This window comes from Dromaius novaehollandiae, chromosome 1, assembly GCF_036370855.1.
Source record: "Dromaius novaehollandiae isolate bDroNov1 chromosome 1, bDroNov1.hap1, whole genome shotgun sequence".
NCBI lineage: Eukaryota > Metazoa > Chordata > Aves > Casuariiformes > Dromaiidae > Dromaius > Dromaius novaehollandiae.
Window position 1 is genome coordinate 126,838,465 of NC_088098.1, and position 22,977 is coordinate 126,861,441.

A 22,977-nucleotide genomic window follows, 5' to 3' on the forward strand; every position below is an offset into this window, starting at 1 on the left:
AGATATTACAGTATCTGATGGTCAGTGCTGTTTTTTTTAATAGCAGATTAAATTGTGGGGCAGAGCATCAATTAATGCTGATATGTATTGATGTGGTTCCACTGAAGACCTTGAATTCAGATCTTCATCTGGTGCAATGCTTGTTGTCATTGGCTTCTGTATTTTTACTGTGTAGTCTGTTATCTTCCTTCTGTTTCTGCTGTCCTCTGTGAGTGGAGAGAAAATGCAGAAATCTGGTTTGTTTAAGGTGAAAAAATTGTGTGCTGGTGCTATATAACAGAAATTTTACAATGATACAACAACTGTAATTCTTGGGTAATAACTAGCAGTAGGTCAATGAATTATCCATTACCTAAAATGGAAGTAAAGTGCGCACAATGTAGTGTACACAAAAGCAAGTAAGATCAGAGTCTTCTAGGAAAAATGAAGTGATTGTTTGAGGTTTGTTAGTGAAAACACAATTGACTGTAGTTTAATAGATTCACACTTTAGTTACGAAAGCAAAAGAAAATTAACTTACTTTTTTTCCTCAAATCTCTATGAATTAATTCTTCACTCATTTAATTTAGTGGCAGTCTTGGTGTGAATTACATTTTAGAAATTTTTTTCCAATTTAAAAAAATATATGATTTGTCTCAGTCTTGAAATGTGCATTGTTTTTCTGTTTCTAAAATGTTGCTTTTTTAAATTTTTGAAAAAATTTCTTTCAAGTTGATGTGCATGTCATGACATGGCTGTAAACTTCTGCTATGATTACAGATCAATCTATGATATTAATGAGGTTTAGGATAATAAACAATCCTTGAATAAATGTCTCACGATTTTCCATGTTTACGTAAGCTTTAAAAATTCCATGGCTTAAATTGTGCAAAATTTTTTGAACTGTTAAACAAAGAAGACTATCTATTTAAGGAGAAAAATCTCATTTTTAAATTTTGCTGTATTTTAAAGCATCCCCAAATGCAAACAATAAGCTTCTTTAACAAGCCTTAATTTGAAAGCTATAATAGACCAGTTTTTTTCTTCATTCTGCAAGTTAAAAATAAAGAGATTGTAAGTACTTTCCATATTCCAGGGTCATTCTGCTGGAATCCACAAGTTACTTAAGTCGGCCAGAGCAAGTGTGTCAAGCCAGGGAAGTAAAGCAAGAGAAAACATTTAGGTAAGTTTTTAATATCAATTGCTAATTATACAATATTGAATTATACAATTTTATTAGTGTAATATCTTTATGTATAGCTTGTGCATACCAGTTATAAAGAATTATAGGTGAGGACATAAAAGTATAGTAGAATTATGTAATATTATTAAAACATTTTAGAGATGATTTGTTCATAAGCCGTAGAGAAGAGATAAATATTTGAATTTAAATCTGAAATGGATGAAAATGTTCTGAGCATGGGTGATGTGGGAATGGGTGCAATTTGCCACAAGGAAGAAGTGATAGAGAAAGTAGGATTTAGAGCTGAAATGTTGATGGTGTGGTAGGGGCAACCATGGTGACTTAGGTAACTGAAAGAAGTGCTGACAAGAAATGTCAGTAAGATGGACTACCTCCAGTTTATTAGGACCTTAAAAGTAGAAGGAATAGCTTTGATTCTCGGAATGAAGAAGGCCACGATTTTAGAAGGTGCAAGAGTAAGAGATAGGCAGTCTACAGAATTCTGGAGTTGTGCTGGAGAATTGTGCAGGAGTCTAAAATGTTACAGGTTCAGTAGGCCATTGGAGATGGATTTGCAAGACAGAACGAGCGGAGATTAATGCAGAAATATAGATATAAGCTAGTATAATTTCGTGCCTGGGTGTTATTGCTTAGCTCACCATGGACAGATTTTCTGACATAGGAAATGTGGGAGGAGAAGGAGAGTTCAAAGTCAGCATGATAAAGGTGATAAAATGGCAAAGGATAAATAGCAGAGAGTAATTGGAATGGAAGTCAAGGATAAATACAACAGAAGGAAAGATGCATGCTTAAGAAGACTCATAGCCCAAGAAAAAGTATTTCTATCTTCACTGGCTTTAATTGTTGGACTATGTAATAAATATCAGGAAATTTGGGTGAACAGGCAAAAATCTTTATGGGCATTGAAGTGGGGAGATTATATCAGAAACACTGATTAAAGGCATGGGTTAAAGGCAAAAGAGACAATTGAAAACCTACTTGAGAACTAAAATTTGTGGCATTCCCTAGAAGTGACCTACCACAGAGGAAGAACAAATACCTAATGCATTTTTTTTGAACTTGTCAGATATTAAGAATTGCACCATTGTTTTAATAATTGTCAGAGTTTAATAATGTTATTTTTCAATCATTGAGTGAAATATTAAGTGTTCATTCTATCTTTTTAACAATAGAGGCTGCATTCATATGTTAGGCAATTCAGCTAAAGAGAACTACTTGTAGTTCTTCATAATCCACTGTTGGAATAGTATAGTATCTTTTGTTTTAAAAAAAAAGGGAAGTGAAAAGTCATCCACAGAAAAGGTAACCAAAGCTTAACAAATCAAGTTTCTTCTCAAAAGAGGAGAAGCAATATCTAGCTTTGAAAATACACCATGAACAACTTTCTTGCAATGAATGTGTGAAATACCCCAGCCCCAAAACACTATCCAGAAAGAATATTGTAGCCACCAAAACACTGTTACCTACTTTTTTTTTTTTTTTTTTTTTTTTTTTTTTTTAGGTAGATGCTTTCAGTATCATTCTGTCCCTTGTTTGTGTTCTGTGAGCTGCACTGTGTCCTGGGTGCTCTGTGCACTTACATGGACAAGCTACACTTATCAGGTGTGCTGCAAGAGTTGAACCTTTAGCAATTAATGATTCTGAGTTTTGAAATGAATAGCCAATTTCAGTACAATGATTTTAGTACAAAAATTACAGGTAACTGTAGCAACCATATCTATTTCATGTAATGCATATTAGAAAAAAATGAGCATGATCATAATTACAGCTTATTCTGATAAGATGTCCAGACTGTCAGCTGACTAAACAAATGGTGGACTGATTTGATTAGACATTACTTCTCATGTTTTTTGCCAAAAAGACATTTGATCTTTTCTGAATGTAATTCAAAATGTGATGTAATAAAGAATTAGTGTTCTATCTTCTGTGCTGTCAGTTCTGTTGGGGAGATGGATGACATTTAGAATTCAAGTACCATTAACATATGGCCCCATTTTTGATTTAAGCAAGAGAAGAAAATGAACTAGAAAACTGTATAAACCTTACTCAGAATTCTCTCAGGACCAAAACAGTGTTTGTCTAAAAGTACTTTCCAAGACCTCGTACAAAAAAAGAAGAATAGAGCCACCCTGGTAATTCCGTTGATGTCTACAGATTTTACTAGTAAATTGTACCTAGTAGTATGAGAAGCTGTTGAAATAATCAGAAGAGAATTTTTCATCATCATGCATATTTCAGCTTAATTTATTGCTAAGAAATAAATCAGTCTAAAAAGATTGATTGAAGAACGAGTCTTTCTTGAATGGAACATAACAAACTTCCGAAATTTGTGTTAAAAGAATTGACATGTCTGCAGTATATTACTTATCAATAATAAGATTGTATCTGCAATCATTTTATCTCTTTTGGTAAATCCAGAAAACGCCATCTACAGAACAGGGGCCCTTTGGTCTAAGGGCTCTTTCAGCTTAAAACATAATCTAAAAATCAAAGTGCTTACACTCTAAATAGGAGCATGATTGATTGTGTCTACATGATTCTATTGCGATAGTCCCATCTGTGTGCTTTGATCCTAACCTTTTGATCATCCATGCAGCTATGTTCCCAATGAGTCTCACGGTCTCATACTTTCTACTGCGTCCTTATACTGTGCCCCCCAGATGTGTCAGTCCCCTTTCAACCTCACTGTAACAAGCTTTGGCTGGCAGGCAGCCCTCTTACCTGCCACTGTTCCCCTTGGCAGCATTGCAGGCACCCAGAATTATTTCATCAATAGCAAAGAGGAGACTGACCCTTTAGTCAGTGTGAGTCCACAGGCTTATCGTGCTGGGAAGATACCCCAGCATAAGGCTAGAGCCCAGACCAGCTGTAGCCTTACTGGGAAACAGTGCTGTTTAAGCTGAAAAAACTGACAGTAGCCCATGTCTGATGCAGGGTGTCAGTAGTTGGCAAGACCTCTTTGTCCATTGGGAGCTGAATGACATGTTTGGTTAGAAGGCTATCGTTCAGTGGTACAGTAAGCATAGACCTGTCCATGCTGGTTGCTTCCAGGAAGCAGAGGAGGACCCTAGGGAAGGACCTTCCTCACAGGTGTATCCTGTGGTTCTGCCATGACCAGTCTTCCTGAAGGACTCAGGAAGGATGCTGTAGGCTATTCCAAAGCTCAAGGACCATTTTGGCTGAGTTTGGATAGCAACTGCAGCAAGTGAGATGGTCTGGCAGTTTTGCCAGCAAGATACCACACATGAGAGCCTGGCTACCAGCCAATTGTAAAAAGTACTGTCTTCTTGTGAATTAGTGTACATGATCCTCCAAAGGAATATATGCTATCCCAGGCATTTGCAGTCAAGTCATACGTGTAATTCCTGCCCAATTCCAACTAGCTGGACAAGCCTTCTAGTAGAGAATGGGATATGTCAGTTGTGTATTACTAGAAGCAGGGATGGACGTTCAGTAACCATGGTGTCTGGGCCATCTCTTCTGGGATAGGAGAAAGCTCCTGTGAGGAGAACGCCGGAGAGTTTAAGGTCCTTTTATCCTAGTGGACAAGTTGGGTTTTTTTTTTGTTTGTTTGTTTCCTTTGCTTACGGTACTTCTTTGAGTTAATTTTTGAATGGAGCAAATTTTTGTTTATATGGCTGGTACAGTTTTTCTTTCATATATACTATAACAAATGTGCCTGGATTTTTTTTTTTTTTTTGTGCACTCTTCTGTGCTTTTCCAAGCCCTTGACACTTCAGTTGTTCTCTGTGGCCAACACCTTTGTGCCCACATTATCTACTATCTGTGGAAGGACAACCAGGTGGAGAAAGGCATGCTGCATGGCCCAGGAATTTGGATATAAAACTTCTTATAAAGTAGTTTTCAAGCATGCAGGTAGTTTGACTGATGTCCATAAAACAGTATAGAATGACGGTAAAAGTTCAAGGTGACATTTATTAGTTAATTTTTCTTTCATAATTTCCCTTCTATAAAACTAGGAAGTGGTAACGAAAGTACTAAGGATTCGCTAGTAGTCTTATTCCAAGATCGTGAATAATCAGTGTAGTGCATGCGTTAAGGTGTGGATGAATCATTAGGATGGCTCATGACTGCACAAGTTGACTTGGAAAAAGGCCATTAATGTGGTTAAATATTTTTATGGCAGGAAAAACTCATTCTGAAGCAAAGAAGGAAAAGGTAATTAATGAACTTGAAGTCAAGCTTTGCAGAATATAGCTTTTTAATGCTAATTTATTTAATTTTTTACCAGGAATATCACCAAGAATTCCAAATATTTTATATTTCCTAAGTTTTGTTGTTTTACTTTCTGTTCTAGGCAGTTTCATGTATCAAGGAAAGAGTTATGCTAGGCAGAATGCTTGTATTTACTTATCTCATAGAATAAACAAAGTGAAGATATAAAAGGCTGTATTGTGTCCGTATGTAATATAGATTATGAAGTACAGCATTAATAACTTTTTATGCTGTCTTCAGCAAATGTATTTTAGAAATGGACTGCTAGGAGTCATCACAATTCTGATTAATATTTGATAGATTAGAAATTTCTCTCTATTAGCGTAAGTCTTAATACCTCTTTTGGAGAGCTTCTGTTTTACTTTATATCCTAATCTTTGTTCTGAGATCATAAGCAACATCCCATAGTGTGTGGAAACTGGCTAATATCTTACATATGAGTTTTCTCTTCAAATGTTTCAATATTTCTCAGGGCATTAGTAAACAGTTCATTGTATCCCTTCTCTCTCTAAAACATCTACTTGCTTCTGTCTTCCAAGTTTATTGGATGAAGCAGCTACTAGTGGACTTAGATTTCCCCATGATGCCTGGCATTTTAGTTTTATGTTCACCTCAGTCATATATAGAATCTGGAACTGGAAGGGACTGAAAAAAATCATCTAGTAAATTCTGCTCCAAATACAGAAAACAAAGTAATTTTTCTGGTGTGAGAATATGTTGGAAAACATATTTTGAACTCTGAAAACAGAGTCATTGACCTCTTTGGACCCTGGACCTAAGAGTGTCCTGGACTGGTGCACCATTGCGCATGTATGGCTATGACTACATGATCAGATGATTTTGCTTTTGATCTTGATTTCTGGCATAGCTGCTAACAAGGCAAGCCAGCCACTTTATAGTACTAAGTAGGAAGTAGTAACTAACAGCTCAGAGGTGAGGCTACTAAGTTATTTTTCACCAATGCCCCAGTATATAAGTAATTTTTAAGAACAAATCTGAATAGGTTAGACTAAATCATTGCTAAAATGACGTGAAAGTACTTGTACCTGCCGTTTACTCTGTCCCAGCTGGGACTCGGTACCTAGCAATTGAGAGGCTTCTTCATTAACCAGCCTTTGCCCCTAACAGTTTGTGAAGTTGCTTGGTCACCACTCCCTCCATTAAACTGAAGCACTTCTAATGCTTGACTTAGAGACCTGATCCACGGTGTGTTGGAAGGTGCTTAGTCTCCAGTAGGGCATTGATCCTTGACCATTGTGTCCACACAACACATGAATAAGCTTGATGCTGGAGCTCGTATGGGCTTCTTTACCAGGGATGCTTTCCATGCAGTAGACTTCACTGTTAACAAGGAGCAGAATACTTGGTATGTAAGGCCTGATAGGACACTACTTTGGGCTTAGTGCCATAACAAACTGTCTTCATAGATGTAATTTATGGCAGCATTAAGCTGTTCTGCCAGAACAGACTAACCCATTTTTAAAAGGGGATGTATTGAGCCAGTCTGAGGACATAACCATGTTTCTTATCTCTCTTGTTCTTAATCATAGTGCTTTTCTTTTTATTACTATATGAGTTGCTATTCCTTTTGGTTTTAAAACAGCAATGAGGTAAAATGTACGTCTTCCGCAACACTGTTTTCTTTCTCTTTCCACTCACTCATCTGCAGGTGCATATTTCATTTGGGTGAGAATAAACTCACAGAGAGAGACCTTCAATACCACATCAAATCAGTGCAAGGAATTTCTCTGTAATTTGTCTCTGAAAATAGGATTTACTCAATTCACCCCAACTGTGTTGTACTCTGTATGGTCTCAGTGTGTAATATAGTTCCTTGTAATATTAGGTTATTTCTTCATACAGTATTTGAACAGTTAATTATCTTTACAATGATTCTTCTGCTGCAGTCTCAATTTCTGCAATCATGGGGGGGCATTCTGAATCAAAGATAAAACAATGAAAGAGATGACTCATGTAAAATTTATATTTTTATATTTTTATGTGAGATAAATACTTATTTGCAACTATAGAATAAATAGTATGTTATATTCACATACTTCAGAGATCATTTTCCTTTCTGAAAAATGGCCTTTATGTATAGCTATTAAAATGAGTCTCCAGGACAACATCTCGTGAGAATTTTACAAGTCCATTTATTTAAGGTTGTGATTCTTTCTTAGCCTGGCAAGATTAACAATTTATTTTAACACAGACCCAATAGCTATCAAATGCAGTATGTAATCATTGTTTGCTATAAGTTGGTTCATCAAATTTTATGGCTCGGGGAGAATGACTTTTATGTGCGGGTAATATTAAACCTGAGTCTAGAGCTGAAAATCTACTTGTAGTAATTCTTTGAGATACATTACAATACAGTTTTGCAGCATCTATAAGCTCTTACCTGTGCTTGTAAATTAAACAATACCGTCCTTCCTTAAACATAACTGCACACTCTTAACTCCTGTTAAGAGTGGTAGAAATTATTTGTGAGCAAGGATAAAAAAAAAAAAAATTGAGTAATATCAAGGAAATAAGATGGTAAGAAGCACAATTTGCTTTTTGAGGGATAGGAATAAACAAAGAATTTCTTGTAAGTTGTTTCTCAAGTATATCTGTTCTTTTCAAATATACCTGTAAAGCAATATTACCATGAAAAGAGTAAGGTGTTTAGGTGGGGATTTTACACTCCCTTTTGCTCATTGTGTGGTATAAATTCCCCAATTCAGAGAGCCAAGGGAAAAATTAACCTTTGTACAGAAAGTCATGCAAAATTTATGTCCCAGTTTGTACTTGTTCTCTGAACAGAAAGGTTGTAAACCATGTGCGCATAACTAAATTTCAGTAATTTCTTGTATAATAATTTTCGTGAAGTAAAACAATACATTTAAACAATGTTAGAAAAAATCTATTTTAGGTAATTAATTTCCACTTCAATATAAAAAAAAGGCAGATTTGGGATGCCAAATCAAATTTGTTTGGAAATCAGCACTCTAAGAGAAATGTGTTATTCCATGTAGAGACAGTGGCAGCATCAGCTCTGTATCTTTTGCCATGACATATGCAAATGTTCAGCTGTCTATGCTGCATTTTTATTTCCCCTAAATATTTGTGTCCTTTTTCCTCTAAGAAAAAAATGATCTCTCTCTCTTTCTTGCTCTATGTATACATATATATGTATATATATATGTATATGTTTGTTCACAAGTTTTAAATAGTTTGTGTACTACTGCTTTATTGCAGTTCGGGAAACCCTGGCATACGTGATTATGGAATTTCAACATGAATTTTCTTATTTGATAATTTAGATTTGGACCTTGCATGAGCTGGAATGAATGTTGATCAATGTTCACATTTCTTAGACTTAGTGTAAAATCTATGTTTTGGCAAGATTAATGGCTTTCATTTGTTAAAAGCAGGAACATCCTATCTTAAATAACAGAAAAAGTAGACTTCTTATTAAATCGCTTATTATATTATTATCCAAAATTCTGATTTCTACTGGGGCTTGATTACATTAGATAACTTTTTGTAAAGTTATCTATTATTTTATAATAAGATGTGTTGTGATGTGTTTTTTACTACTCTAATGTGGCTACCTGATTTAAAAGTCTGAATAAATATCTATCTCAATGTGCATGTTATTTTTAAGCTGGAATTTAGAAAATGAGATCTGTATAAAATATATAAAGAAAACATATGCAGGCAGCTCTTTGAATTAATTAGTTAGTTATCATAAATTATAGATGAAAACATTTAAGCTGTCCCTTTTTTTGTTTGTTCAACTGGGCAGAGTTCTGTTCCAGATGGTAGCAGAACCAGAGCTTAAACACAAGATAGAGTTTAAACCACAAATTCTGGCCTTAATTTCCATAAGTGCATAGTTGAGCCAAAGACTGAACCAGACTTTTCTGAGCCATAGGTTAGAACCATCTTTTGCTAAGTAGTTCTCATTTTTTCATATATGACCTACTGATATGCTTTCTAATTAAATTAATAAACGTGAAATGTTTCTCTATACGTGCATGTAACAACAACAACAACAACAAAAGGATTCTATAGCATACGGATACCTAGCCTAGAATTGTGATTAATATAAAAAATCTAACTTAGAATGTCTTACTGTTATTGTTCCTAAATGTTAATGTTGTGTTAAGGCACTGTGGCCCATATATAGCCAGATAAAATTGGTTCAGTTAGCTCACATCATTGTGCCTGGATGAGGTAACTGAGTTATTGTGAACAAAGCAGAATATTTCTTCCTTAAAAAAAGAACAGAGCTGGGCTAGGAAGAAGGTCAATGGGGAAAAGTTTGGGGCTTAAAAAGACATTTAGGCAGGAGCAAAGCTAACATCTGCACTGTGTTCTGATAAGGAGACTGTTACTTTTGCAAATCAGTTTCTGTGAGAAGAAGCTTAAAGACATGTCCCCAAGAGCTATACATAGGAGTCCTAAAGTGAGAACAATATATCTAACCTGAACTTGGTTTGGAGGTTTTTTAGATGAATTTCTAGAATAGCTTTAGGGAAAAAAATAGAAAGACTGATTGGAAACCTGCTAGGATATCAGAGGAATGCAAGGCCTGTCACCTCAGGATGCACCAGGGGACAGTTTTTCTTTGCATATTTCTTAGGGTATTGAAACTATAAGGAGAAGAATTGGCATTAGGATCACTGAAAAAGGTGCTATTGGGCAGTGGTTAAAACTGATTTTCCACTAAATATCATAGAAAGTTTTTAAAACTGGAGTTGTATTTTTTAATGTGAAATTTTGTTTATATGGCTACTGCAGAGAGAGCACACAGATTAATTGAAGGTAGGATGTGATGGCTGTGCTATAAATATGACTAACTTAAGCAGAAGAGAAGGCTTTTAATATCCCTGATGGGTAAATTGTTCCAAAATGTTTTTCTTGAAAACATTTGCTTTTCCAGTATTTATTCATAAAGAAAAGAAGCTATTTATTAAAAATAGAAATGTCCAGCTTTAGAGTATGTCTTTTGTTTCTGTTTTTCCCTTTTAGTTCCGAAAATAACATATTAAACTATAAAGGTAGTGCAGTACCTGAAGATCTAAATGAAGAGAACTACATTAATGGCTGTAAGTACCTCTGCAAAATCTCTCTCCTGTCTCTACGGCATCAGCTAAAGCATGTGCATAAGCAAAATTTTGACAGTTGAAATATTCTCAGTAGTTACTATTTATAGGAGAGTTTATCATCTGATATTTTATATTTAATTTAGTGTAGTGGCTTCTAAAACTGTGCTGTAGTCCTGATGACTTTACCATAGTGAACAGCCATAATAAAAAGGAGATCATTGTCAAAAAAATTATTTAATAAATGATACTTCTTTGAAGATGGTTTTATTTTCCCAGTATTCAGAGATTAAGTGGGGTGGGAGGATTCTCACAAGACTGGTTCTGTCTGCTCCACAGTCTGACATACCTTGGGTGAGAAACGCTCTGACAGGAGACAAACTTTGAGTTATGCCTTCTTTTATTCAGAAATTACTTACTGCTAGGACTACCTTACCCTATTTGATGGAAGGGTAAAAATGGTGCTTGGGTACTATTGGAAAGATGTTTTTGTCATTTTTAATGTAAATTTTGGAGACATCAAATTCACATCAAACTTAAGTGTTGGTTGAAGAGGGAATATTGGGAAATTCCTGTTTTCCTTCTTAGGAAAACAATTTCTGACTATGAAGAGGAAAAGTAGTGAGTGTGGGGAAATGGCCTCCTTCAGTTTGATTCTTGGGTGCTATTTTGGGGTAAATTAGTTCTACTTAATTGTCCTGAGTTTGACATAAGGTTTCTCATGTGGTCTTTTTTCATTTCTATTGCCTGCATTTTCACTTCTACTCTTCAGTCAGCTGGTCCTTCTGGAAGGTTAGCTGGCCATGGTTGAATGAAAGTCAGGTTTTAAAGCATTCTTTATTATCAAAATGGGCTCAGCAGATGAAGAACATTCATTGAGAAAGTAGTCAGACTGCCAGACTCACCGATAAGATTCTTGGGGTCTCATGACACTCAGCACTTTGTCATCTCAGCACTTTGTCACCTTAATGTTTTTGTGAAAGGATGCATAGAAAGTAAGCTTAGCAAAATTTAGTTTTTGTCTGTTCTGGAGGATTTCATCCTATAACATAACATGTAGTTACTGTCACTGAGAACAAGATTATTTGTTTAAATGATATTGTACTGTACTGTTCTTTCTAGCAGGAGAAGTTATTTGCTTATAGGCTGTACATTCTTAAAGAGGTTTTTTTTTTTTTTTTTTTTGATAGTGAGAGGCACTCTGTTTTCCATTGTTTTGTCTCTATACACAGAATAGGAATGAAATTAGTTAGCAGAATGTGTCTATGTAATACTTAAAGCATGCAGTATTACTGCATGTTCACAGGTGTCATTTGGCAGTGCCTTAAATGCTGATTACTACAGCACATTGTTTACAGTATCTTTACTTTTAAACTCAGGTAGCTACATTATTTTACAATCTATTCTGTTGTATATAAACAACCATTAAAAGTTACTTTAACAGCTGGCCAATCCAGTGTCCTGCATGAATTCTTCAGTCCAGTGGAAACACTGTTCTTGGAAGGCAGAAGTTCTGCAGGATTAGAGATTGACTTTCTTCCCTTTAACCTGGAAAAACGTTACTGCACTGTCATTCTCGTTAATGAACTGGTAAGAATAGAAAGTATATTCTGTAGGTGGTTTTTATGTGATAACCTTGTCAGTCAAGAATCAAGATAATTTTTGTAAAATTTCATGCTTTCAGATATGTTTGCTAATTCTGTGTAAACACGGTAAATGAATATTCTAATTGGTTATGTATGAATTTTAGGGTAATTACGTGTATACAATTACAAAGATGTGATGTATATGCTACCTTTTGAAAATGGAAATATTTTCTTTCATTTCTTGTTTAAAGTATTATATTCCAATAATTCTGAGAGGAAAATGTTACGTAAGAAATTGATCAAACATAGGCAACATTTTTGCATAAGGTTACAGGTTGCAGCTAATGAATATAAACCAAATGTCACTGCCCTTTAACCTCCATAGAGTTAGAATTGTATGGAACGCCGTGAGTTACCTTTTACTGTAAAATCATTACTACTAATAATACTATAAAGAATATTACTTTGGCCTTCCTAGACAACTCAACTACAAAACAAATAGGAAATTTAAACCATTTGTCTTAATGTGGGTGATCTTAAGAGTGATGCTTTAGTCTTAGGTTAATGAAATACAGGCAGGGAAGGGATATAGTGTTTACTGTACTGTACTTTTTCCTGTATTTTCTACTGTATCAAGGATATACTGTCATTTAAAGTAGAAAATTTTTTTTCCTCTCTCCTCCTTTTTTGAACTACTTGCCTATCTGATTTCCATTCAGTCCTTGTCACCACTGTAGCTAAAACTTTTGAAAATGTACATGAATACTGACTTTCAGTTTAATCAAATTACCAAGACCTGTTGTCGGCCAGCTTTCACAACTTAAAATTTTCATGCCAGCTTCTTTGATGTCCATGTAGTCCTTTATCTCAGTAGTCTCAATCTTCTTATTTCTGTGTCTTTATAAGTCCATCTTTCCACCTCTTTAACTTCTCTGTTGTTTTTTGTCAGCTGTCAATGTTTTTCAGCACCCTATTTTTTCTCAGATCTTCTTTTGTGTGTGGTTGATCTCAAGGCTTGCATTCTGCTGCTGACTTTTGTAATACAACCTCCAGATGTCAGCTTTCCCTCTATGCAATTACATATATTTACCATTCTCTCTGCCACATTTTCATGGTCTAACAATATCCCCAAAACTAAATGAAGTATTCTTTTTCTCCTGCACATTCTGAGTTTCTGTGTTTTTTCTTGATATAAAATACGAGACTATTATTGTTCTCTGCTACTGTTCTCAGTCAAGCTATATTCAGTGTTTGTTTTTACTAGGTCTCTTATTTTTTTCCTGTTCTTTAAAGGAAAATGAAACTAATGCAAGGATATCCAAGTCTGTCTGTCCGTCCCTGTTGGGTATTTGAAACCACTGGCCATTTTTAAGAAATAAAGCCACATGGCTGGAAGGTTTATAAAACATACCGTTCACTTGAGTTTCTTGAAAATTTGTGAGAGGTAGAAGAGGGACAGTCTGTTAATGCCTACAATGAGAAATGAGCTAATGCCATAGCCTTCCCTTACAGGCACCAGGGAATCACTCACAAAAACGTTGTATAAATGTCCTCATGTTAGAGGATAAATATCACTGTGGATAGTTCAATGAAAAATCAAACCAATGCTCATCATCATTAAAAAAAATTATCAGGAAAGAAATAGACATTGAAAAATGAAAACTCAGTATGCCCCTGTAAAGATCTATGATGGACAGATCTAGAATATGGTGTGTAGTTCTAGTCACTCCAGCAAACAACATAATAGAAGCAGAAAAAAACAACCCAGGAAGGATGATCAGATGTATGAAATTCTTTCTTCATGGAGACAGTTACTAGAAAGGATAATGTTCTTTAACTTAAAAAAGATGGTTAAGGGACATGACAGGTACATAAAATTATGAGTAGTTTGCAGAAAGTTAATAGAGAATGATTGTGGCAGGAGATACAAACTGAACCAAAGTAAGTAGTTTTTTGTACACAGCATACTTGACTTCTGGAGTTCAACTGTCACAGGACACTTCAGATGCTAAACTGTAAATTAATTCAAATAGAAATTATACTCATGAAGGTTAAGTTCATCAGTTTTTATTCAGTGTAATGATCTAGATGCAGTCTCCAGATAAGGAAATCCCTAAGCTACTGGTTTCTGGGAGCGGATCTGAGAATCTTCTTTTACTTGCTATGCTTTTATACTCTTTAAATCTCTGTGACTGGCATTCTCCCTCTTTATTTCTCTTTTAGAAGCAGTACTTTATGCCCTAACTGAAAATAAGAGTCTTGTGCTACATTAGGCAGAATATAGAGCCTGAAAAACAAAGTTATTTAATGAAGAGAAGGCAAATGACAATGCATTTATGTGAAGGAAGCAAATCAAGAAGGAGTTGTGATCAGAGCTGTAGAACAGTTAGCCCTCAGGTGAGGAGGGAAAGAGCATTTCTGATAGCTGCTGAAAACCATAAGATGTTGCCCACAGAGGTGATAAACATCTAAAATTAGACATAACAAAGAACTAGTTGACTAGTTGACTAGTTGATCTTGTCATAGCAGGAAGTATTAAAGTCTCTGAGAAGCCACTGCTGTGTCTTATATATTAACCGTTTCTCAAACTCCCACTCCTTTCAGCTTAGCTAAGTAGGTGTAATGCATTTAAAGGCTGCTGAACATGCAAAGTTTTTGATAAATAGCACTTCAGGTTAGAAAAACTAAGTCCCATCCACATAATTGCAGTGTATGCAAGACAATGAGGTAAATCTCCAAGGGGAGGAGGAAACTGCAAAATAGCTAGCATGTTTTTAGAGCAATTCAGTAATGGCACAGGAAGAAATTGGCTTTATTAGGTATTGTGTATATGGCTGCGATATTCCAAACATATCATTTTCTGATGGACAAACCAACAGTTGGAGCTACCAAGCCGTATGAAGATCAAGTGGCTTCATATAGTTATGAAGTTCATATCGTTCAATTATGGACTTATGCTGCATGTAATCTTACAAATGACTTAATTCATTATTTCTGTAGTTTTTTTCCTACCAACCTTTCCTACCCATTGTGACAAATGAGCTAAAACAGTAGTCAGAATAAGAATGTTGCTTTATTGCAATCAATGAAGAAGGTGTTGAGATCCAAATCACCAGTTAATACTTGAGTCTGACTAGGAATACTGTCTGTCATTACATCAACTACATTTATGTGATAAAAGCAAGAAGCTACATTGGTTCCATTTCACTGGCTTACTTAAGTATGTTCCTTGATTTTTTTTTCTGAAAGAATGTAGATGTTAGCTTTTCTAATGTTTGAAATGACAGCACAATTTTTTAATAACATTTCTCAAGGATTTGTTTTAATATTTCTTTGTGTTTAAGAAAAATGACACTGACATTCTTCAAATTATTAGCATAGATCTCTTCAGAGAAGAAATTCTGTATTGACTAACAGATAATCAGGTTGCTTTTGTCTCTATATCTTTGTTTCTGGGAGCTAATTTACATGTCAACAACCCTTTTCAGTGATAATTGTTTGTGAAAATGTAATTTAAAAGTGGCAGTCCAGACTTTCACAGCTGAATGTCTAATATAAAATTAAAGAGTTTACTAATGTTTAACTATGTGTTGTTCTTAATTTGAAATTGACTTTCATGGAGAACTGCAAATACCTAGTAGTTGTACATTGTTTTGAAATATCGGTTAGGAATGGGATTATAATAAATAGTTAGAAATAGTTAAACAGCTATTTTATTAACTATTTTTTTCAACAATAACCTCTACAAAATTTTTGTGCTCTCCTATTTGCAGCTGATCAGAACTAGAAATATAAAGTATTAAAACCATGGATACTACCTAAACTCTCAAAATGCAGTAGGATACCCATTCTTTTCCAAAGCGTCAAGAAAAACCTCAGCAAAAAGAAAACAAGATTTGCATTCTGTGGAGGTCAAAAAGCCAGACTTTTTCAAAGCAAGGAGGGAAATAGGGGAGTTTCTCTTCACACATAAGCATGTTGATGTCAGTGATGATAAGGAAAGTAAATGATAGTAGAATGGCATCCTAGCAACCAGTACCTTCATGAAATTAGTTGTATGCTGAGAGCTTGTTAATGGTCCTTATGGAGGCAAACCACTGTGTCAAACAGAAATAATTCCTGTTTAAATAGGTTCCCAGGAGTGACTATTAGTTTGTGTGTGGGAAACCAATTTTGCTATATGTTTGTAAACCTTTTCAAAAAAAGATTTGTCTGAACTCTTGAACCAAGGGAAGGGAGAAAATGCCATCAAGGTTGAATACCTCTCCTTCTGCTGTGTCAGAAACATATGTGCAATGTTTTCAGCCCTAACATAAAAGGCTGACAAAGCTATGAATAAAGGTAAAATAAAAAGCAGGCTTATCTTATTTTATTGACCCATGGTAGATGGAAAAAATTGCATTAGTGAGCAGGTGGACTAAGTGATAGAAATAATTTTCCTCCTATCTTGAATGAAGAATAAAGGACAGGATATGCATTTCTAGGGCAGGATTTCACAGGAGGTAGCTTACAGAAACTTGAAGGATGACCTTGCAAATTATATGTCTTGTTGTAGCAGCATTTAATCCTTTACCTCACAATCAGCAGAAACTGATGTAGTCCAAACAAGTTTGCAGTAAACAATAGGAAGTCATCAAAACAACAATAGTAGTGTATCTATTCACAATCTCCTGCCTAGTCTAGATTGATAAACTAATCCTAATACTTCAGATACCTAATTTAGATATCTTTTAGTTTTGAACATTCATATTGAAATCTTCACAGTGTGGAATATTTTTAATGAGTTTCTTTTTGTAATACTTTTCTGTCTTGCATTTATGCCCTATTTATTTCTTCTATAATTCAAAATGCTTTTTCTCTGTTAACTAATTTATCCTTTCCTCTGTGGCAAATTACTGTCTTTCTTTTTTCTAGGTCACATTTGTGTTTACTCAGATGCTTCAGTAGGCTTTTTTCATTAATTTAGACGAAATAAATAAAATTTGTTAACTTTCTTTCTTCTGAATGGAAAATTTGTACATGGTGCTAACCTGCTTTCACTTCTGCTCTTTCTTCCCCTGTAGAGATTAAAAATTTTACTAGCTTAAAATTACCATAAATACTTTTTTACAAAAGTTCTTAATAGTGACGAGCAATACAGTCAGCTGGTGTATATATTTAAAATGTATGTGGCTAATTGCACATGATTAAATTTCATTTTATCATGATATTTATCGTTCAGGTTATCCTCATTCAGTTAAATACCTGATGAGTTGGAAAGGATTCACCTCGTTGTTGAAATTTCTGGACTTTTTACATTTAATGTGCTTAATTAAAGATACTTTATTATCATAGCAGGGTTTGAAATGATCATTTTATTTAAAAGTAGTTTTAAAATAATGGGTCTCCTGAATACATAAATCATGTTGTAAATCAGATCGTCAGTATTACTAGATTATCTTTAGTTTTAATGTTTTGCCATTTGTTCTGCATGAGTTGCTTTCTGAATTAGAAAGTGTATGTTTCTGTGTTTCAGACTGGAGAATTTGTATACCTGGTAGAGGGACAGGGTGATATGCCTTTGCCTTCACGACTGCTTCCAATGGATAGTCCAAATGTCCTGCGTGTTAGCAGTACATTAGAAGGTAAAGTAAATGAAAAGAGGAGGAGTAAAATAGGGAAAATCATTCTTCTTTGCAGATATCTTTTAGTTCTCATGCATTTTTATTAAAATTCATTGAATAGATCTGATAAGAGTGGTTGCTTATAAGGAATTGTAATGGTGTAACTGAGACTTTTATTTCTTTCAGTGTTGTCCAGTCTCTTCTCTTCAGAGTGGCAGCTGATTGGTAGTTATTTTATTCAGAAATTCCTTGCATGTGAAATTGTTTTCAACATAGTCTGTATCAATATTTTTCATAGTTTCTCTTGTTTTCTACTTCAGATTTTAGTCTGTAGCCAGATGAGCCAGTACAAGTCTTTATTTAGGGTTTTTAAAGTTTTAAAATACTTGAATTCTATACACAGCGTTGCCATTTGACAGACAATCCAGTAATTCTGTATGTTAGCACACAATAAGGCTCTTCTTCTTGAGGCAGTTAATTGAATAATGTGGCCATTTGCTCATTAGTTCTAAGTACATCCTATACTGGCTCGCCACTATATAGAAAATAAAAATTGGTATCGAAGGTGTAAATAACAGAAAAGTCACAGTATGTTGCACAGTCTTGTTTTTCAGTGGCCGTAGTTTCTTAATTGTGATTTTGTTCTGTTTTTAGTGGGAGACTACCTATATTCTACAGATAGTCTGTGATGAGGCACAGAAATAAATCTTAATTATGAATAGTCCTAATATTTAAAAAGATGTAATGCCCTCTATGTTTTCACAGGCATTTCCTACCTAGTACAAGTTCCCTTTGTTAATTTTATTGTTAATATTTGTTAATAACCCTCAAATTATTCTTCTCATAACAATGTTTTTGGGAGCTTTACATCTCAGCCATCAGCTCATCTCCAGCCACATCAGGCTGAGATTTGGAGTAAGCTACAGTTGAGGACATTCTATTTCATGGACCAGCTCCACAAGATGGAAGAGTTTTCCTTGAAACAAAATGCACAGGCATATGTCAGTCATGAAACCTTCTCTACTATGAGTCAAAAGCCAACCAGAACAGTGCAGGATGATTTTGCTTTAAGACATTGGAATGAAATATCAGAAATCTATATTATACTCCTTACTTGTTACTATGAACTATTTAATCTTATAGCCTCAGTTCCTTTCCTGTGAAGGCTAAAACTAAGCCATACAAAATACTCCTTGTGTGCACTGTGCCAAATAAGACTGTGATATTCCAGTACCTTGTTGCTGGTGCCATGTGCACATAAGCACCCTCATCCACTATTATGCTTTCCAAAATGATTTCTTACCACAGATATTTTAAAGTGGAAATATGAAAACATTACCTTGAAGTATGTTGATTTTGCATGTGTGAGAGACACAAAGAGCTGTGGATCTCAGAGAAGTGCACTTGGAAACATTGTGAGTTTAACATGTACAATCAGAATTACATTGCTGGTGGTTTCATCTAGGAGGAGTAGAACATCATCTAGAGGGATAGAAGTGTGTTGTATAGCTGCCAGAAAGACTTTATAAAACGGGGGGTTACCACCCTGATAACAGTAATACTAAGGCCTGGGGAGTTTGATTAACTATGACAAGCAACTTTTTATTTGGATTTCAGGCTATGTTCATTTTTATTTTCTCATTATAATTAAAAAAATAAAAAATATTCCTGGAGTAAATAGCATATATTATCTAGCACATATCAAAGAAATTCTGTATTTTGATTTGTCTTTGGAGGTTTGGGATTTAAAAAACATTTGGCAGTTGGTCTCTACAGTAGCTGACAAATGACAATTTTTACAATTTTTGTTTATTTATTTATTTTTACAGGTCCGAGTGGGGTAGAGCCTGTTTTGTATTTGAAATGCGGTCTTGCTCAGATTCTTGAAGAAAATCTGAGGATTCCATTGATCAATGAAGCAAAGGAAATGGCTCTGGTCATTGCTGCACAACAGCAGATGTCAACTATTGAGTACGAAAGAAGGAAGATCACAGGGACTCTGGAGAGCAGTAGTGTTCGAGCTGCAGTTGCATTATTAGGGCTATCCAGAGTAGAGGTAAGAAAGACAATAATGTGCTACTAGAATTTTTTTTGTTGTCCTTGATTTATAGGACTGAATTTTTTATTCTGCAGTTGCTTCCTCATTCATGTTATTAGGAAGTGCTTCCTTTAATAAATCTTAGCTACAGTTAAAAAAGAAGATTAACTTATTATTTCAGTTAGCTTCTGGAAACACACCTTGGTTAAAGAACCTTTCATACTCTACGTATTAAATATCTGTATTAGTATCCTCTTATGTACATTTTCATAGAGAATGAAAATTCTCAAATAGGATTTTTTTTTTTTTAATTAAAGAACAGACTTGGCAAATAAATCAAGAAGTAAAAAGACTTTCTTTTGTTTCTCAGTCAATCCAAAATAGTTTTGGAAAACTACAAATCTTCCTTATGAGCTATAGCTCCCTATGTATACCTAATTCCAACCTAGAGATAGTTTCCCAAGAATTCAACACCTAGATAAAAACAAAAACAAAAAGGCAGACTGTTCCTTTAAACATTCAATTAGTATTGGTGAATAAATTTATAATAGCAACATTGCCAAATAAACAAGCATTTTTCTTGTGTGAAGTTAAAACCTTATATAGATGATGGCCAAACTCTGGGTTTTATGGTTTAATTTCCCTTGTGAACCTGATGTTACCTGGCCTCAGGCAGATTGCCGGGCAGCTATATATTATGCCAGCTTTCCAGCTGGACTTCTCCCTGAATATGGCTCCCAGTGCTTCATGATTTCCAGTGGCTAAGAGGGAAAAAAATTTTCCTGGTGTCTTGATGATATTGCTAAATTTGTGTGTAACTGTATAATTCCTGTTTACAGATAATTAAAAAAATATGCAGCAAATTAAATGAGGAAGAAAAAAGAATAGGTCTAATCTCTGATATGTTTTTAGTAGGGCAAGAATTTTAAACATGTAATCTAGACTCAAACATTTTCCTTTTGGATGTTAGCCACTTCCCTGCTGCGGTGACATTTAATAAGCTTTTCTTAATTAAAGTCCTGTAATACCACCATCACTTAACAGATACTTGATGAAAGACTTGACTGCCCTGAAGCTGTGGATTTAATCAGGGCTGAGAACAGAATAGGAGTAGTCTTTGTACTGCTAGGTATGCTAAGACCTATTGTGATTTCGAACGTTGCTTGGATTACAAAACAGTGAAGGATAATTAGATTACTTACGAAATATGTAATGATGGATACTAACACTGTATCAGTAATCATGTGAGAGGTAAAAATAATATGCAGAAAGAAGTATTTTACTGCATGTACATAAAATCTTATAATTGTTCATCAGAAATAAAATGGAGTACTTCTGATGTACGATGATGTAGAAAAGACTTTATACTCTGAAAAAATACTTCTCAGTATGGTGGCTCACTATACACATTAAATTATGAAAAATGTTCTTAGTAGGTTTTTATCATAAATTCACACTTACTGTCTGTATAAAAATGTCAGTATACAAATTCTGGTGACATTTATTGAAGAAACTTTCTTGAGGCGGGGGCTGCAATTTAGTTTGAAGGTGAAGTATGCTTCTAGTTTGACTAAATTGCCTTCCCTCCCACTAAAAAAGACCATCCAAAGCTCCTGCAGTTTGATGTATGCCCATGAAATCCTTTGGAATATATAGATCAGAGATAAATCTAGTATTTCTGGATATCTCTTACTTTTTCGTTTCCTTTCCACCTTTCTACATACTTCTTATGAGTATATGTGATAAAATAGATGGACAGAAGGAAAGGTGCCCTTATGTTTTTACTACTTCATAGTCCATCTGTGTATGTAAAAATGATGAATAAATAACTAAATAACTGCGCATTTTTCTTTCTTATTAAGGTGTAAATTTTATTCATGTTTACTTACTCATAGAAAATAGGAATAAATATAGGTTATATTTCTGGAGTTAGACTGGATACACATTTTCAGTAACATGTACTATATGTTTTTACTTGACCAATCTGTATGTTTGGATAAAAGTCCTAAATATTTTTGTACTATGTTTTTACAGATGCTTTTCTTTGCTGGAAGAAAAAAGAGATATTTTGATTGTGTCTTTGCTGATTAGAGATATTAGAAGAATAATTAATTTTTATCTCTTTCCAGTGAAACAGTTGTTGCACTGATCAGAACTTATTCTGTTGCTTCTGTGCTCAGTGCTGCCAGTATTGGGCCAGTATTATGTGATTTACAAATAGAGTACAGAAGTGACAGTCACCAAGTCTATGGAGCTTGGAAATGGACATTCAAAAGGAAAGGAGCAGGGACGTTAACTAAATATTCACCTCTATTTCCTACTTTTTAAGTTAAATTAAAATCAGCCAATTGAATAGTTCTGCTAGAAATAGAATTTTAAAAGGTTCTGTTACAGTCCTGGGCACTGAAAGATTCTAGTAGCAGCAAGGTTGAATAGCCAGTTCCTCCCCTCCCACCCCCCACCCCAGAAAAGGTAACCTCTGCTGCTACCAAAATCCAAACCATTTGTTAGAAGATTTTTTTCTTGTGCTTGAATAAACTTTGGTACAAATTAAAGAATAATATACAAAATCAAATAGTATCACCATTGAATGCTGCAGTTAGAGAAATTAAATAATGAAGAGATAGGAAAGAAGGACATTAAAGTAATAAGCAGCCAAAGATGCAGATCTCAAGATTTAGAGAAAAAGAGAGAAGTTAAAATTAGTAGCCATGTGCTATTTAATTCTATCAATATACACCCCATATACATCAAGGCATAAAAAGAGAAATTAAATGCTAGCTTGCTACCTTGTCCAGCTCTAACTGTGAATGCTTTTTGCCTTTTAATAAAAAAAAATTAGGGAAGTTCTAAATTTTACTTTTTACTTCTACAACTCGTAAGTATTAATTTCTTACCTCCTGTTTAAGTATTTAATTAGCTTAATTCCTCCTAAAACATTTCAGGCAGTCGTAAAGGGAATATTCTGCTGAGCTCTCTGTCACAGTCAAGGCTGGGGCTGGCATTATTATGGGTAATTACAAATTGCATTTGTTAATGATGAATAAGAGAAAGTTGTCGGTGGGAAGCTTAGGTGAATATAGATAACAAGGGAAGAAAAAAGATATCTGGAAATAGGGAAGAATATGTGGAAGATGAGCATATGTAGTTTAGGTTGAGATTGCTAGTGGTTGTAAAAAGAGGGAAGTGAATAAAAGAACAATGAAAAGACAGAATAACCAGAATCCTTTCATTTGGG

General features: G+C 34.6%; 1 protein-coding gene across 1 annotated transcript in view; it reads left to right on the plus strand.

Annotated features, from left to right (window-relative positions):
- CFAP47 (cilia and flagella associated protein 47) overlaps nucleotides 1-22,977 on the plus strand; it is a 386,437-nt gene that overhangs the window by 149,749 nt on the left and 213,711 nt on the right. The window contains exons 41-45 of the mRNA XM_064505814.1: nucleotides 1,076-1,162; nucleotides 10,439-10,515; nucleotides 11,957-12,102; nucleotides 17,614-17,722; nucleotides 19,531-19,757. Of these exons, the coding sequence (XP_064361884.1) occupies nucleotides 1,076-1,162; nucleotides 10,439-10,515; nucleotides 11,957-12,102; nucleotides 17,614-17,722; nucleotides 19,531-19,757 (646 nt within the window). The remainder of the gene's footprint in view (nucleotides 1-1,075; nucleotides 1,163-10,438; nucleotides 10,516-11,956; nucleotides 12,103-17,613; nucleotides 17,723-19,530; nucleotides 19,758-22,977) is intronic.